Source organism: Mytilus galloprovincialis, chromosome 8, assembly GCF_965363235.1.
Source record: "Mytilus galloprovincialis chromosome 8, xbMytGall1.hap1.1, whole genome shotgun sequence".
In the NCBI taxonomy this organism is placed as follows: domain Eukaryota; kingdom Metazoa; phylum Mollusca; class Bivalvia; order Mytilida; family Mytilidae; genus Mytilus; species Mytilus galloprovincialis.
In genome coordinates, this window is record NC_134845.1 from 71834396 (window position 1) to 71852888 (window position 18493).

General features: G+C 32.5%; 1 protein-coding gene across 1 annotated transcript; it reads right to left on the reverse strand.

The window, feature by feature from the left end:
• Positions 1-2922: 2922 nt before the first annotated feature.
• On the reverse strand, positions 2923-17812 carry LOC143042513 (GDP-Man:Man(3)GlcNAc(2)-PP-Dol alpha-1,2-mannosyltransferase-like). The gene is made up of 4 exons (XM_076214863.1): positions 17701-17812; positions 13568-13788; positions 8048-8269; positions 2923-3062 (listed from the first exon to the last, which is right to left on the reverse strand). The coding sequence occupies exons 1-4, from the start codon at positions 17710-17712 to the stop codon at positions 3017-3019; spliced, it is 501 nt and encodes a 166-aa protein (XP_076070978.1). The 5' UTR covers positions 17713-17812; the 3' UTR covers positions 2923-3016.
• Positions 17813-18493: the final 681 nt, after the last annotated feature.

Below are 18493 nucleotides of genomic sequence, written 5' to 3' on the forward strand. Positions count from 1 at the left end.
GGAAGGGCCCCATGTGAGCTTATGCCATCACTTGGGGTCCATCGTTGTTGTAAACTAAAAAAAATTCTGCTCTGAAACTACAGGGCCAAATACCTTCAAACTTTAACGAAATGTTTCTAAGGGTATCTAGTTTATTAATTGGATCCATTGAAAAACATGGCCACCATGGCTAAAAATAGAACATAGGGATCAAATGCAGTTTTTGGCTTAAATCTCAAAAACTAAAACTTTTAGAGTAAATCTGATATGGGGGGATTGTTCATTTGGTCAAGATATATCAGCCGTGAAATTTTCAGACGAATCAAACAACCCATTGATGGGTTGCTGCCACTAAATTGGTAGTTTTATGGAAATTTTGTAGTATTTTGTTATTATCTTGAATATTATTATAGGTAGATATAAACTGTAAATAGCAATAATGTTCAGCAAAGTAAGATCTACAAAAAAGTTAACATGACCAAAATTGTTTAAAATTGACCAAGGGACTTATTGCCCCTTTAACTTGAGACAATTTTACACAATTTGTTCATCAAGTTTGCTAACATTTAAAAATCTCCTCTGAAACTATTGTGACTAATACTTCTTAACTTTAAAGGAGTGAACATGAATTTGACAGCTAATACCCTTTAAAGACGATGAACCATGATGAGGGTTGGGTCAATATTATGCATGGAATTATAAGTTCAAATACTTGAACAAATGCATATCAAATATCATTGACAAACCATAAAAGACCTCATCCCAAAATTTTGTTTGTAAACTACCGGTATACAAAAGTTTCAAATTCAATAGACCATGACTGAGGAGGGCCATATAATCTTCATGGAAATGCTATATGCCAATACTGATACAATTGTATACAAAGGGCAATTGATTTACTATCAGTGGTTCCCATTAAACTGCACCAATCACAAACTTTAACAAATGTCAACGGTGATGCAGGAAACAGCTCTTGTTGATGCCATACTTTCTACAAATTATTTTATCAGACCAGCCTTACAAATTTCTGTTGTTGGCTGTTGCGTACCATGCCTTGTAGGGTTAGGTTGGTAGGTAGCGAATTTTTATTTGGCTAACAAAATAAGCTAACGTGACGGTACCCAAATTGCACCTATTTTGACAGTTTTTTCATCTACGTTTTGTTATGTTAAAGAAAAAAAGGCCATTCTGTGTTTATTTTGTAGCCGTATCCTTCTTTATTATAAAGGTACACCATTTTGATTTTTATTCCATATGGAATCATAGAAAAATTGGACTAAACTGACCTCCAAACCATCAATGATTCTGAAATGAGGAGTACCCAAATTGCATCCATGCTTAAATTCACATCGTCAAAAGTCTAATTTAAACAGAGCTTTTGTTTAATTTCTTCAAATATTTTAAACAATTGGATATTAGTCCATGCTTACTCTTCATTATTTTTTAAATCAATACTTGCAACATTTTGTATTAGCTCATTTTAAAAAGATGACGTTTTGATGACGTTGCATGGCGACGTTTCAGTACATTTTGCTTTTTCAGTAAATACTTTGTCTGTTGATAAATACTGTGAACGTTTTGTGCATATCTAAATAGTTTTACCTATGTTGAAAGATGTGCTTAGTATCAAATCATAAAAATACAAATTGTTTAGTCTCTAGAAAATCTTATAAGATTTTCGCTGCTAGTTTTGCTAAATAGGTGCAATTTGGGTGCTCTGTGCAATTTGGGTACCGTTACGTTACAGTTTTTAGACAAGGAAACAATGTAAGAGCAGAAAAAATCTTTAAAAAAAAATTTGAGCTAACTTTTGTCAAATTCTTTTGCTTTTTAGATGGATAGGTAGGCAAATCGAACAATCTTAATTTTATTGATCATTTTGAGTCATTAAAATTATTTCATTTTTATACTGTTGCATTCCCTTAACTGCTCTTGGAACGATTTTAGGAAAAATGGTAAAGTAAATGCGATGCAACAGTTAAAACAAGTTCGTTGATGCTATGAGTATGAGATAAATAAGCTGGTAATGTGATATTTATAAACTTTTTTGGAAAAAGGGCACCAACTTTAAAGTTATCAAAAAATGACCGAAATTAATTGAAAAAATTTCTAGATCCTTGATTTGCTCCTTCAGAAAATCCAGAGTTCTGACATAAGTGCAGGCTACGACAAAAAATCTCAAACAATATTGTTATATTGCACAGTGTCAACTTTTTAGGAGCCACTTTTATAATTACAGGAAGAGTAAACTAATGGGCATGGGGAGTCATATAGTATCTTGTAGATTGCAATGTGAGATTATGATGACTTTATGATCAACTGTTTTGTTGTATTATTTCTCATTGACTTTAACCACATTTTCTTTTCTTCTGAAGAACGTCACTGATGTATTTTAAATAAAAATAAAGCAAAAATTTCTTGGTTTATTTTCGTAAAAGACAATAACAATCAAAACCAATGTTTTAATTCATGTTTATTTTTTTAAACAAAAATGTTATGTCTGTCCAAAAGATAGACAATTGCAAGAAACACAAATAAGAGCAATTGTCTAACATTTCAATTTCAATCCCAATTATCTCTAAAAGGATTTTTTTTTATTACCTAGCGGTATTTTAATTGACTAGGCAAAAAAATGTGTGTGTGCAAATAGTAATGAAAAAATCATATAGGGGTCAACACTGAATCATTTGCTCTTAAAATATTGTGATGCTTCAAAAAGAAAAATAAATATTTAAAAGGATTTTCAAAATGGCATTAGCAAAGGCAATCAATGCAAAAATTTATAGAATTCAATGAAATACTTTATGGATCTTTTTGTAAAAGCGATTCACACACCATCAAAAATCCTCTCTCAAATTCACCTTCACTGAATCTTTCTACAGATAGTCTAGCATTTTGTCTAATGACCAGACTTTCCTCATCTTTTAAATTTAATATTGTTTCCATGGCTGCAGAATAAGAATCTACATCCTCTGCCAGATATCCTGTCTTTTGATGATTATAGTCTGTGACAATGTCAAGCTTTGGGCCACCAGAATTATGGGCTAATATAATAGTTCCTGCTGCCATTAACTCCACAACTCCTGAAATAGTAATTAAAGGTACAAATTTGATAATCCAATGGTCTTTTTGTCTACATAAGACTTATCAGTGACGCTCATATAAACCAGATGCTCCGCAGGGCGCAGCTTTATACGACCGCAGAGGTTGAACCCTGAACGGTTGGGGCAAGTATGGACACAACATTCAAGCTGGATTCAGCTCTAAATTTGGATTGTGATTAAATAGTTGACACAGCATAGGTTTCTGACACAGAATGAATGTGGTCTAATGAACTTAAAAAAAAATGTTTGCCTTTGAGCAATTCACTATGCTGTTGAATATTAATCCTCTCAAAAAAATGTTTGAAGAAATATTCTTTTTATTTATGAAATCTGAAATGAAAAAAATTGACCCTCCAATTTTTTTTTCACATCCCCCTTTCCCTTATTTCAAAACTGATCTCAATTCAAATTTATAATGAAGTTTGCAACAATAACTACTCATTTAAATACATCATAAAATATTAAAATGTAAAAAAAGTGCTTGTTATCACTGAATGGTAAAGATTGTTTTAATCTATCAGTTGGTAGTAAAAGTGAATATACATTGTATATTGTATAAAACAATGATTTAAGTTGATTCAACTACTATTCTGGACAAAGAAAGATAACTCCAATTGAAATCCAATTGGAATTTCTTGCTATTGCACAATATTGTGCAATTAGATATTTCTTGCTATTGTGCAATACTGTGCAATTGAAAATATTTGCTATTGCACAATACTGTGCAATTGAAGATTTCTTGCTATTGCACAATACTGTGCAATTGAAGATTTCTTGCTATTGCTGAATACTGTGCAATTGAAAATTTCTTGCTATTGCACAATACTTAATATAATAATTTTGGATCCTGATTTGGACCAACTTGAAAACTGGGCCCATAATCAAAAATCTAAGTACATGTTTAGATTCAGCATATCAAAGAGGCCCAAGAATTCAATTTTTGTTAAAATCAAACTTAGTTTAATTTTGGACCCTTTGGACGTTAATGTAAACCAATTTTAAAACGGGACCAAAAATTAAGAATCTACATACACAGTTAGATTTGGCATATCAAAGAACCCCAATTATTCAATTTTTGATGAAATCAAACAAAGTTTAATTTTGGACCCCGATTTGGACCAACTTGAAAACTGGGCCAATAATAAAAAATCTAAGTACATTTTTAGATTCAGCATATCAAAGAACCCCAAGGATTCAATTTTTGTTAAAATCAAACTAAGTTTAATTTTGGACCCTTTGGACCTTAATGTAGACCAATTTGAAAACGGGACCAAAAATTAAGAATCTACATACACTGTTAGATTCGGCATATCAAAGAACCCCAATTATTCAATTTTTGATAAAATCAAACAAAGTTTAAATCTGGACCCTTTGGGCCCTTTATTCCTCAACTGTTGGGACCAAAACTCCCAAAATCAATACCAACCTTCCTTTTATGGTCATAAACCTTGTGTTTAAATTTCATAGATTTCTATTTACTTATACTAAAGTTATGGTGCGAAAACCAAGAAAAATGCTTATTTGGGTCCCTTTTTGGCCCCTAATTCCTAAACTGTTGGGACCTAAACTCCCAAAATCAATACCAACCTTCCTTTTGTGGTCATAAACATTGTGTTTAAATTTCATTGATTTCTATTTACTTAAACTAAAGTTATTGTGCGAAAACCAAGAATAATGCTTATTTGGGCCCTTTTTTGGCCCCTAATTCCTAAACTGTTGGAACCAAAACTCCCAAAATCAATCCCAACCTTTCTTTTGTGGTCATAAACCTTATGTCAAAATTTCATAGATTTCTATTTACTTAAACTAAAGTTATAGTGCGAAAACCAAGAAAATGCTTATTTGGGCCCTTTTTGGCCCCTAATTCCTAAAATGTTGGGACTAAAACTCCCAAAATCAATCCCAACCTTCCTTTTGTGGTCATAAACCTTGTGTTAAAATTTCATAGATTTCTATTCACTTTTACTAAAGTTAGAGTGCGAAAACTAAAAGTATTCGGACGACGACGACGACGCCGACGACGACGACGCAGACGACGACGCCAATGTGATAGCAATATACGACGAAAAATTTTTCAAATTTTGCGGTCGTATAAAAATAGTCAAAATCTCACATACCCCGGTACTGTTTAGGCAGCAACCATTTGATTTTCTGGGGGGGCTATGGTTTTTTTTCTGGACAAATTTTTTTTTTCGCTTGCGGCGAAAAACAATCTATTTTTTTCGCGACAAGTCAAAAACAATTTTTTTCTTTCAATTTTAGCATTACATATAGTGGCAGCTGGGGTGAAACAAACAATTTTTTTTTCTCAGAATCAAAAACAAATTATTTTTTTCTCGCGGCAGGCGAAAAAAAATTTGTCCAGAAAAAAAAAACATAGCCCCCCCCCCCCCCCCCGAAAATCAAATGGTTGCTGCCTAAGTGTTGCTATCCACCAATTGCAATTCATTCAAAATTTTGACCAAATTGCAATTTGTTTTATTAAACCAAATTGTTCAACTGGTCAGAAATTTGAACCAACTGCTGTAGAAAACCACAAGACTTTAAGGGGTCATCCATAATTGTCAACCATTTTCCAAAGTGTACAAAACGTACACTTTTTCAGACCCCCCACCCTCCCTCAAAAAGTGTACATCAACCATTTTCAGATTTCAAGAGAGGAATCAATCATTCTTAATAAAAAGAAGATCCTGTTTATTATATTTTAGTTTAATATAAAAAATTTGCATTGAAAATAAACTAAAACATATCTGACTGTTTTATTTGATGACATCTATCTGTGATGCTTGTGTTTTGTTAGAATAAAGAGTTCCCCTATCACACAGTGGGAACTCCAATGAAAAAGGGCACCTAGAGCATGCAAAAGATTAACAAAAGGGCACATAAACTATGCTAAGAATCAAAGAAAGGGAAATGCATGGTTATATTGCATTGGTTAAGTATGGACTGACAGTTGTTGATTGAATCAGAGCTCAAGACAGCAATCAATAAAAGTGTAATGTTTTAAAAATTTTTAAGTTTTTTAATTTCCTGCCTGTATTTCTATTTAAAAGGTCCTTGTAAATATGCCATTCATGGCACTATTATCGTTTATGTATATATACTGTAACGTGTACATATTTTGGATAATTTTTAAGGTTAAGGTTAAACTTCATATATATGGAAGTGCTCGTAATTAAAGGAGGCTTATACTAAGAAAAATAAGTTTACTTCCATTTTATTGGTTTACTGTTTTGGAATACATTACAAGGAAATTAATCGAAGGACCAGTTTAAAATCTTTTCACAAAATGGCGTCTTGTCAAAATCAAAACATTCAAAGAATTTAGTGTTTCCATCAGTTTTGTTTATTAAACAGAGTGAAACGATAACGATTTATAATAAAGCAGGTGAAATTGACAATCGGGGGTACTGAGAAATGCTTGCAAACTTTTTGTTTAAATTTTTTTACAAGTTTACATTTTTGAAAGATTTAGTTTTCATATGATTTGATCTTTTAATCGTTCAATCCGGATTGAGGAGAATTATGATATCGAAATAAATATCATCAAGTGAAAATAATAAAGAAGAAATAAGAAGTGAAACACACCCAAGCCAATTCTCGATTTTATACATTGACCTACGGAAATGAAATAAATTCTGGAAATAAAAAAAAAGCGTACGGTAAAAATGTTGATTTTTTAACCTCCTCCCCCCAAGTGTACGTTTTGTACACTTTGGAAAATGGTTGACAATTATGGATGACCCCTAACTCCACTTTATTGATGGTATTACTAAATCAGTCAATCAATCTGTACAGTTATATTATAGCCATTACTATATAAAAGCTTAGTTTGGACATTTTTATAGCAATTCAAAATAAAACATTTTACCTTTAGTATGGTAATGGCTATAATATAACTATACAGATTGATAGACAAATTTAGTAATAACATCATTAAAGTGGAGTTAAAGTCTTATAGGATTGTAAGTATATTTTATTTTATCACCTTGCACTTTCACATTTTGACTGAACAATTTGTTCAATATTCTGACCAGTTGAACAATTTGATTTTATAAAACAAATTGCAATTTGGTCAAAATTTTGAATGAGTTGCAATTGGTGGATAGAAACACTAACAGTCAAGTCACTGTAAGATAATTTGATTAAAAATATATAAATAAAAATAAGTATTGCTTTTAACAAAATGTGTGAATATGTGAAATGAATTATTTTTGCCAAATTCAGTTTGGTCAATATAATTCAAGTAATTCAAGTATTTACCTATGCCAAAATGTTCATTCCACATAGTATGAATTCCAATGACAGAAGTCGACATCAAATCTTTAAGCTCTTCAAAACTAACATTTAATTTAAATTCTACATTATCTTCAATGTTCAACATGGTACATAAATCTCTTAGTTCTTTCACTCTTGTTGAGTCTCCTTCATTGCGACAACTTCCAACTAAAAGTAGCTTGTAAATCTGTTTATCTTTTGAATGACTTTTAAGGAATTTAGAAAATGATCGTATCTGCAAACCATGGTCCTTTTCTGGTCTAAACTGTGCAATAGAAACTATTGTTTTCTGCACATGACAGTTTGTTAGAGGAATTTTGGTAAACTCTGAAATATCACATGGAGGATAGATAATGTATGTTCTGTCAGCAACTTTCCATAGCTTTTGGATGTGATTAAATGTCCATGTAGAATTTACCATAACTTTGTCTGACCGCCTACCCATTATTCCATACAAGTATGCAAACATTTTATAATATTGAGTTTTAGCCCAGCTAAGTGTTGGACTTTGTGAGATGAATGAAGCGTTATTGTGTGATTGGGTTCTATCTGATACACGTTGTAACATGTCCGTACTGATGGTAGGATAATGAACATAACTCACTGTCTGACATCCTCCTAAATACTTAAACAATGGCAAGGTAAAGGCATAACCCATAGTATCAATGTAAATATCAGGAACATACTTCATCAAAGCTTCCCATCCTAACACCATAGACCCTAAACTCTGTCCTAGCAATGTAAAGTAGGGATACTTCTCAGCTTCTACCAAATATCTTTTTGTTAGAAACACAAACTCTACTGTAGATGGGATACTGATGTTAAACCTCTGTTTGGCTCTCTGTAATATGTCGGATCCAGTAGCTTCTGTATCTCCTGTGTAAACAATACATTGAATTCTGGGATATCTGGAAAGACAAGAAAACACAGTTCACAGTAAAAAAAAGTATTTCACAATACATGTACATTGTATAAAAGAAAGTTTAAAGCCTCATTGCTAACAGAAGAAGAAGCTAACAGGAACAATGACTAATTTCAGTACTTGAGTCAAACCAATATAGAAGATATTTGATATCAAGAAGACTTTTGAATGAATACTATATTACAGACAAATAAATGTATCCTGATTTAGAGTAATTTCTCGCAATTTGATTGGCTGATATTGTCCTAATAAATTTCAGTACAATTTTTTATCACGTCAATTGGAATTATCTCCCTTATACCATTGACCTAATAAAAAAAATGAGTTGCTTTATAATCATAATATTTTTATTTTTTCACAGTTTTAGATTAAATATCTATAATATATTATTGATATTGTCCTAAAATAGAATTTGAATATAATAATATGTAATATAACAAAATCAGGATAAATTCGTTACACAGTGTTCAGTTGTCCTAATACGGAATTTATCGGGTCATTAAAATTCAAAAGAGAACCCAAAGACACAAAGGGGATATTCAAACTAATAAGTCCAAGTTAAAGTGACAACTCCATGGAAAATGAACACAAGAGTGCACAGGCTGAAATGTCTCGCATTCTTTAATAATCATTGATATTATGTTGATAATCTCAAATGTAAAGCTTTATTACAAACGTCACATTAACCAAGAAAACTAAACATTGACCATTGAACCATGAAAATGAGGTGAAGGTCAGATACACCATGCCAGGCAGACATGAACAGCTAACAATTCATCCATATAACAAATATAGTTTACCTATTACTTATAGTTTAAGAAAAACAGACCAAAACACAAAAATTTAACACTGAGCAATGAATTGTGACAATAAGGTCAAGGAAAAATAAAACCTGCACCACTGACATATATTTGGTGTATGACATAAGATATTTCCATACACCAAATATAGTTGATCTATTGCATATAGTATTAGAAAAAAAAAGACCAAAACTCAAAAACTTAACTTTGACCACTGAACCATGAAAATGAGGTCAAGGTCAGATGACATCTGCCAGCTAGACATGTGCACCTTACAATCATTCCATACATCAAATATAGTAGTCCTATTGCATACAGTATAAGACTAGAGGCTCTAAAGAGCCTGTGTTTTAGAGCCTATGTCGCTCACCTTGGTCTATGTGAATATTAAACAAAGGAAGCAGATGGATTCATGACAAAATTGTGTTTTGGTGATGGTGATGTTTTTGTACATCTTACTTTACTAAACAGTCTTGCTGCTTACAATTATCTCTATCTATAATGAACTTGGCCCAGTAGTTTCAGTGGAAAATGTTAATAAAAATTTACAAAATTTTATGAAAATTGTTAAAAATTGACTATAAAGGACAATAACTCCTTCGGTGGTGAATTGACCATTTCGGTCATGTTGACTTATTTGTAAATCTTACTTTGCTGACTGAACATTATTGCTGTTTACAGTTTATCTCTATCTATAATAATATTCAAGATAATAACCAAAAACAGCAAAATTTCCTTAAAATTACCGATTCAGGGGCAGCAACCCAACAACAGGTTGTCTGATTCATCTGAAAATTTCAGGGCAGATAGATCTTGACCTGATAAACAATTTTAACCCATGTCAGATTTGCTCTAAATGCTTTGGTTTTTGAGTTATAAGCCAAAAACTGCATTTTACCCCTATGTTCTATTTTAGCTGTGGCGGCCATCTTGATTTGATGGCCGGGTCACTGGACACATTTTTTAAACTAAATACCCCAAAGATGATTGTGGCTAAGTTTGGATTAATTTGACGCAGTAGTTTCAGAGGAGAAGATTTTTGTAAAAGATTTACGGAAAATGGTTTAAAATCGACTATAAAGGGCAATTACTCCTAAAGGGGTCAACTGACCATTTCGGTCACATTGACTTACTTGTAAATCTTACTTTGCTGAACATTATTGCTGTTTACAGTTTATCTCTATCTATAATAATATTCAAGATAATAACCAACAAGAGGCTGTCACAACGACAGCAAACCGGATTTATTAACATTTATTTGTGTCCTGGCAATATCACAAGAACCATTACTGATGAATGGTGAAAGTGAAAATCGTCAATATCAAATTTGACCTCCATTTTGTCATCAGATGTATCAACATATTAAAATTTGAAAAGCTTAGATTGAAAGGTTCATGAGTAAATACAACAACGTGAATGGAAACACCATTTTACGATCTTTCAAGAACCATAACTCCTGAACGGTAAAAGTCAAAATTGTCATTATTGAACTTGACCTCTATTTTGTCATCAGTAACATCATATTAAAATTTCAAAAGCTTTGGTTGAATGGTTCATGAGAAAATGCACGGACACGACGGGAAACACCATTTTTCAATCTTTCAAGAACCATAACTCCTGAATGGTAAAAGTCAAAATCGTCATTATTAAACTTGACCTCCATTTTGTCATCAGTAACAGCATATTAAAATTTCGGAAGCTTTGGTAGAACAGTTCATGCATAAATGCACGGACACGACTGGAAACTCCATTTTTCAATCTTTCAAGAACCATAACTCCTGAACGGTAAAAGTCAAAATCGTCATTATTGAACTTGACCTCTATTTTGTCATCAGTAACATCATATTAAAATTTCAAAAATTTGGTTGAATGGTTCATGAGAAAATGCACGGACACGACGGGAAACACCATTTTTCAATCTTTCAAGAACCATAACTCCTGAATGGTAAAAGTCAAAATCGTCATTATTGAACTTGACCTCCATTCTGTCATCAGTAACAACATATTAAAATTTGGGAAGCTTTGGTAGAACAGTTCATGCGTAAATGCACAAACACGACTGGAAACTCCATTTTTCAATCTTTCAAGAACCATAACTCCTGAACGGTAAAAGTCAAAATCGCCATTATTGAACTTGACCTTCGTATAGTTGTCAGTAATAACATATTAAAATTTTAAAAGCTTTGGTTGAACGGTTCATGAGTTAATGCACGGACAACATTTGATTGCCGCCCGCCGTACATCCCCAAAGCAATAACCGACATTTTTGTCACAAAAATCCGGTTAAAAACAGCAAAATTTCCTTAAAATTACCAATTCAGGGGCAGCAACCCAACAGCGGGTTGTCCGATTCATCTGAAAATTTCAGGGCAGATAGATCTTGACCTGATAAACCATTTTACTCCTGTCAGATTTGCTCTAAATACTTTGGTTTTTGAGTTATAAGCCAAAAACTGCATTTTACCCCTATGTTCTATTTTTAGCCATGGCGGCCATCTTGGTTGGTTGGCCGGGTCACCGGACACATTTTTTAAACTAGATACCCTAATGATGATTGTGGCCAAGTTTGCTTTAATTTGGCCCAGTAGTTTCAGCGGAGAAGATTTTTGTAAAAGTTAACAACGACGATGGACGATGGACGCAAAGTGATGGGAAAAGATCACTTGGCCCTTCTGGCCAGGTGAGCTAAAAAAACAGACCAAAACACAAAAACTTAACTATAACCACTGAACCATAAAAATGAGGTCAAGGTCAGATGACACATGCCAGTTGGACATGTACACCTTAAAGTCCTTCCATACATTGAATATACAAGACCTATTGCTTATAGTATCTGAGATATGGACTTGACCACCAAAACTTAACCTTGTTCACTGATCCATGAAATGAGGTCGAGGTCAAGTGAAAACTGTCTGATGGGCACGAGGACCTTGCAAGGTATGCACATACCAAACACAGTTATTCTATTACTTATAATAAGAGAGAATTTAACATTACAAAAAATCTGAACTTTTTTTCAAGTCTATGAACCATGAAAATGAGGTCAAGGACATTGGACATGTGAATGACAGAAACTTCATAACATGAGGCATCTATATACAAAGTATGAAGCATCCAGGTCTTCCATCTTTTAAAATATAAAGCTTTTAAGAAGTAAGCAAAAGCTGCCACCCCGCCTCACTATCCCTAAGTCGAGCTTTCTGCGACAAAAGTTGCAGGCTAGACAAAAACAATTTAAAGTTTTTTGGTGTAATATTTTGTCCTTATTTTGTTGTTGTAGGAGCAGTAGTCATTAATAATATCAATGACAAACTTTTGTTCAGTCTGGTTTAAAAAAAAATTATTAACAATTTTATTGCATATATATCATACATGTATGTGCAAGATTAGAACCTGCTCTGTAAAGCTGTTTTTTTTTTAAATACTGTCCATATAAACCTAATCTGTATGCTCTGAAAGCTGTAACACGATTTTTTTTCTGTAAGGCTCTGTAATTGCCTGTATTGTATGTTCATATATTTTTACAGTTGTAGTTTTACTTGTGAGAGAGCTGTCTATATATTTAATTACATTTATGTTCTATTTCATTTACTGTCTGTGTCATTTGGTCTCTTGTGGAGAGTTGTCTCATTGGCAATCATACCACATCTTCTTTGTATATGATAGCTATATGATAGCTGTCCATGGTGTCCTGTTCTGTAAACCTTGAATAGCTGTCAATAGTTACCTGTTCTGTAAACCTTGAATAGCTGTCAATAGTTACCTGTTCTGTAAACCTTGAATAGCTGTCAATAGTTACCTGTTCTGTAAACCTTGAATAGCTGTCAATAGTTACCTGTTTTGAAAAGCTCTAATAGCTGTCCATAGTTACCTGTTTTGAAAAGCTCTAATAGCTGTCCAAAGTTACCTGTTTTGTAAAGCTCTGATAGCTGTCCAAGGTTACCTGTTTTGTAAAGCTCTGATAGCTGTCCATAATAACCTGTTTTGTAAAGCTCTGATAGCTGTCCATATATTACCTATTCTGTAAAGCTCTGATAGCTGTCCATAGTTACCTGTTTTGTAAAGCTCTGATAGCTGTCCATAGTTACCTGTTTTGTAAAGCTCTGATAGCTGTCCATAGTTACCTGTTTTGTATAGCTCTGATAGCTGTCCATAGTTACCTATTTTGTAAAGCTCTGATAGCTGTCCGTAGTTACCTGTTTTGTAAAGCTCTGATAGCTGTCCATAGTTACCTGTTTTGTAAAGCTCTGATAGCTGTCCGTAATTACCTGTTTTGTAAAGCTCTGATAGCTGTCCATAATAACCTGTTTTGTAAAGCTCTGATAGCTGTCCGTAGTTACCTGTTTTGTAAAGCTCTGTTAGCTGTCCATAGTTACCTGTTTTGTAAAGCTCTGATAGCTGTCCGTAGTTACCTGTTTTGTAAAGCTCTAATAGCTGTCCATAGTTACCTGTTTTGTAAAGCTCTGATAGCTGTCCGTAGTTACCTGTTTTGTAAAGCTCTGATAGCCGTCCATAGAACCCTTTCTCCTCCTCCACCAGCATTACAGTATGGATGGAAAAATCCAACAGTTATCTCCCCTTTTTTCTTTAAGTGTGGTAGTAAATTTTTCGATCGATGTTTAATCCAATATCGCATCAACAAAGGTATGCATATTAATGTAGATATAACAATACAGAAAAATACCAGCATTTTGAATGGACAACACTGAAAAAAAATCCAAGAAAATAAATGTAGACAGCAGAAAATCAAATGTTTATGTACACATATATGAATATACATCATGTATTTATGAACTTCTTGAAAACTATATTTTAATATATATTTCAAAAACATGCATTTACATCCAATCAATTGCACTTAATTTTTATATAATACACTTTATTATGAATAAATAATTGAAATTTAAATAAAGCATTTGTACTGATTTTGTCTTCAGGTTATGTATAGTTATTACAACATTTCTCTATATATGTGTGTATTGTAATTACAATTTTTTCTTATAAACATAATTTTCCTGTATTTATGAAAAAACATGTTCTAAGTATGCAAGATGGTCATAATTTTGAAGGAACAATGACCAGAAATTACATGTACTATACTGTCACTCATTTTTTAATCTGGTCATCAAATGAAAGAATTTATCAGGACATTAATGTTATATTTGTTTTGTATAGAAAGAAAAGAAGAAGGTATGTCAATTAAACCAAACACATTGTCATCCACATGGACTTCTAAAAAGTCTAAAATAAAACAGGGCACTGGCATGAAAATATGTAGCTTCTTTTCATGTGGATTTTAGTCAAAACGCCATCTAATTAATTATCTAGTTGACCTCTAAAGTCATTCGATGACCATATAAGCGATGTAAACATAAATATAGATATAAATAGATGAAGCAAACTCATGCTGTTGGGTTATTTTAGGTCTATCTAATTTCATATTATAGTTGAAATACATTTTTTGTAAGTGTTTATAATCGCTTTTACCTGAATAAGAATGTTTTTTGTGGATCAAATCAGTCAATCAAATGATTTACCCTTGTTTCACTTTCAATGTTAACATTCTTATCCTTTAAATAACTACACACATACAATTCACGTTTTATCCATCTCAAGTTAAGGGGTTAAATTGAAGTTCACATGAATATTGATTCAATGAGGTCGAATTATTCACTTGCAAGTGAATAATTCATAATCAATGTTATTTTGCTTATTTTGACAAAATTGAACCATACTGGCTGCTAAAAGTAATTATTATTTCACTATTTGGATTTCATTAATGAATGAGCAAAAAAAATAATATATTAGATTCTTATATATCTCGTAGCTAGTGCCCCTTTAATATCAAGGATTTCTTCCTGTCTTGAATGTGATATTATCAAAATTATGTCACTTGAAATCAATTGAATACACTGTCACTGTATTGAAGCATGTAAAGGCTTTAATTTTGACATTTAAAATTTTATGGATCTTTTTGAATTCTTTTTTGTGTTATGTCCCAGGCAAAACAAAGTCAATGAATGTCTCAAAGAGTGAAAAAAATCCAGAAAACAAGATAAACGAAACATAAACCGAGTGCAACAGTGCATGCAGTTTATTGCTATATAAATATAATGCTAGTCCTGGTTGGTTATTGTCCGAGTTTTTTAAAATGTTAAAGCCCTTTTTTCTTCAGGCCAAGAAATATCTAGTCCTATTCTTGAAAGGATTTTTATTTATTTTTTTGTGACGCTTTTCAATGAGATTATTTGAACTAATATTAGACCTTCCTGATGAAGAAAAGCCTGAGGGCATACTGTAGTGAAAATTTTTGTTGATGAATGTACATTTGTAAAGTATATTCTAAAGTCTCATTAGAAAATGAGTGCGTATTAATAATTAATCCTGGCAATGACCAACAATATCATCACGATTAATATATGCTTTTAATTTAGTGGCATAACATTCTAATTTCCAAGTATTTGACCAGTCACATACAAATGTAAATTTTACAAATTTATAATTACTGCACTTGTTTTCATCCGGATCACCAAACTTTGAATGTCGTCAAGACAGAAGAGAAATGATTCAAGTCTACAAAGTGTTACATGGTATAGATGATATCAAATGGATGAGCCTATTTACTTTAGCACCATCTAATACAAGTAGAGGTCACTCTTTAAAACTATTTAAAGAACAGTGTAGACAACACAGAGAGTTAATAATTTTTCAATTAGTCTGAGATTACTCTGATGTCCAACGCCTATTTTGCCAGAGAAGCTGGGGCTGTCGCACGGCCCCAGCTTCTCTGGCAAAACAGATGTTGGACGTCAGAGATTGACCTCAGAGTAATCTCGGACTATTTTTCAATTAGAGACAATAGACATGACCCAGGTTCAGGTCGCACTTGCTTTCCAAAAAAAAAATGTTGTTAATAATGCATGCACAGCGTGTCATTATATATAGTTGGTTTCGTTAGATATTTTTCTAGATATATTAGATTCAATATGGCTGAACAAAATAGGCAGAGAATGTATACAAATAGAAATAATTAGATAAAAGTGTTAAGGAAATGAATATTCAAACATAAATAGGTACGTCATATCCTAGAAAAATATCTAACGAAACGAACAATATATAATGACAAGATGTTTATGCATTATAAACAATATTTTTGGGGGAAATAAGTGCGACCTGAACCTGGGTCGCAATTCCGATCGTTTTGAAATAGGAAAAATCCGTAGCTCTATGGTCCGCAAATAGTCAAAAAATAACATAAGGACCTATGAGCTACGGTTGCGCAGCTAATGATAAGTGGAATAACCCTTCAGATTTAACATTATGGATGAGAAATTGCATAATGACATTCCAAGATGAGAGGTCAGTAGAAGCCTTATTTAAGGACCTGAAGACAAATTATGTATAACTATAAAGCCAAGGTATAAATTAGGCACTGGCTACGGTTACATGGAAATGTAACAATAATAAAAATATTATTGTTACATTGGAGACTAAATGCCGGAATGCATGGTTGGGTAAGGACTGGTTTAATTACGAATGTAACAATAATTATTGAGGCTACGGTTACATTGCGTTATTGTTACATGAAAAAAAGCAATGTACGATGGGACTAGTAATATGTACTAAATAATAAAAGTTGAGGACATTTATTACATACATTTATAACATACAATTTATTTACTGTAATTTTTTATTTACAATGACAATTTCTACAAATCCAGTAAGTTGTTTTTAAAGTCCGACACATTTTTGATGAATGAAATTACGTCCTCCACGGATACGTGTACATACAGAATTTCTTAGTATTTAAGTTACAGTTAGCAAACTTTGCTTTTGATTATCAATTTGAGTCAAGTTATAAAGCTGTTACCTGTTACCTAATCTGTAAGTTCCGCCTCTGTCAGGCGCACCACCATACGGTGTAACTTGGGAGTTGCTATATACAGGGGCTCAATCACACCTTAACTACATGATTTATTATGGGTTTCATCATGAATTTTATGTTAACCAGGTATATACAAATAGTAACCATAAATGGGAAGTTAATATATACTTTAATGGGAAGTTAATATATATTTTAATGGGAATTTAAATTTACTTTAAATCATGGGAAATTTAATATATAAACTTTAAGGTAAATATGTACATGACTCCACTCCTGGCTGTATGAAATGTATGTCTTGATATTGTTTCAGTATCGTTTAAAGCGCATCCCAAGTTTTATTTTTTTCACCATAAACAAAATTGGTCCAAAGTATAATGACAGTAATAAGAGTAGGTGTGCAGTTAAATACTTTAAAAAAGTGAAACCATTGAACTATATTTTTCGCCTTTGACAGTCACACTCCTAATCTCGAGTAGTATCTTTAAGAACATCAAAACAATTAATATGTAGTAAAACTATTCAAGTTGTACACCATTTGTTGAATAATAATATTTTATTATTTATCAGTATTGAATTACAAGTATTGTTTAGTACATATGAAAGAATGAAGCAATACAACTATAGAAGATTTAAGTTTAATCAATCTAGCGTGCATTGCTGTTTTTCATGTAACAAAAATGTAACCGTAGCCTCAGTAATTATTGTTACATTTGTAATTAATCGGTTCCTCACCCAACTTTGCATTCCGGCAATTAGTCTCCAATGTAACAATAATATTTTTATTATTGTTACATTTCCATGTAACCGTAGCCAGTGCCTATAATTTATGTAGTAATCAACTGTTGAACTGATAAAACGATCCAATTCCCTCTTGTAAAACTTGGTTAGCGAAGATGCTGCCAATAAACTTTCTGTTATTCTATTTCTTGCAAATAATAAACTGACAATTTAATAACAACACTGAAAGGTGTAGCCTAAAATATTACCTAAACTCATTCAGTTAACATATCGTTGCTAAACTTGACAACACTGTATCCGGTTCGGACAGTGGCGCCATCTATTCAAAATAAGATATTGACCTTTCGGGGTAAGGATTATTTCCCATTGAACAGTATCTCGTCTAATAAACTTTGAAGACATTGTGTTGTTCAGCCCCTCGTTCAGCCCCAATATTGATAGATAAAATTTTGTATATAAACAAGTGTGGACACAGATGAGTTTGGATAGTATGTTTGGATGTTTGACAGTGTCTTATGACAAAAGGAGTTCTATGTTTTTCCTATATGGTATTATTAACTGTGTTGCACGGTGACAACCGATCTGAGCATTAGGAGTGTTATTTATTTAATATTTTTTCAAGACAGACATGGAGGAGACAGTAATTACATTAGTTACCAGAATTGAAAACGGGACAATACTGTACAATTGAATATTTCTTGCTATTGGCAATACTGTGCAATTGAAAATTTCTTGCTATTGCCCAATATTGTGCAATTAGATATTTCTTGCTATTGCCACTTGGGGA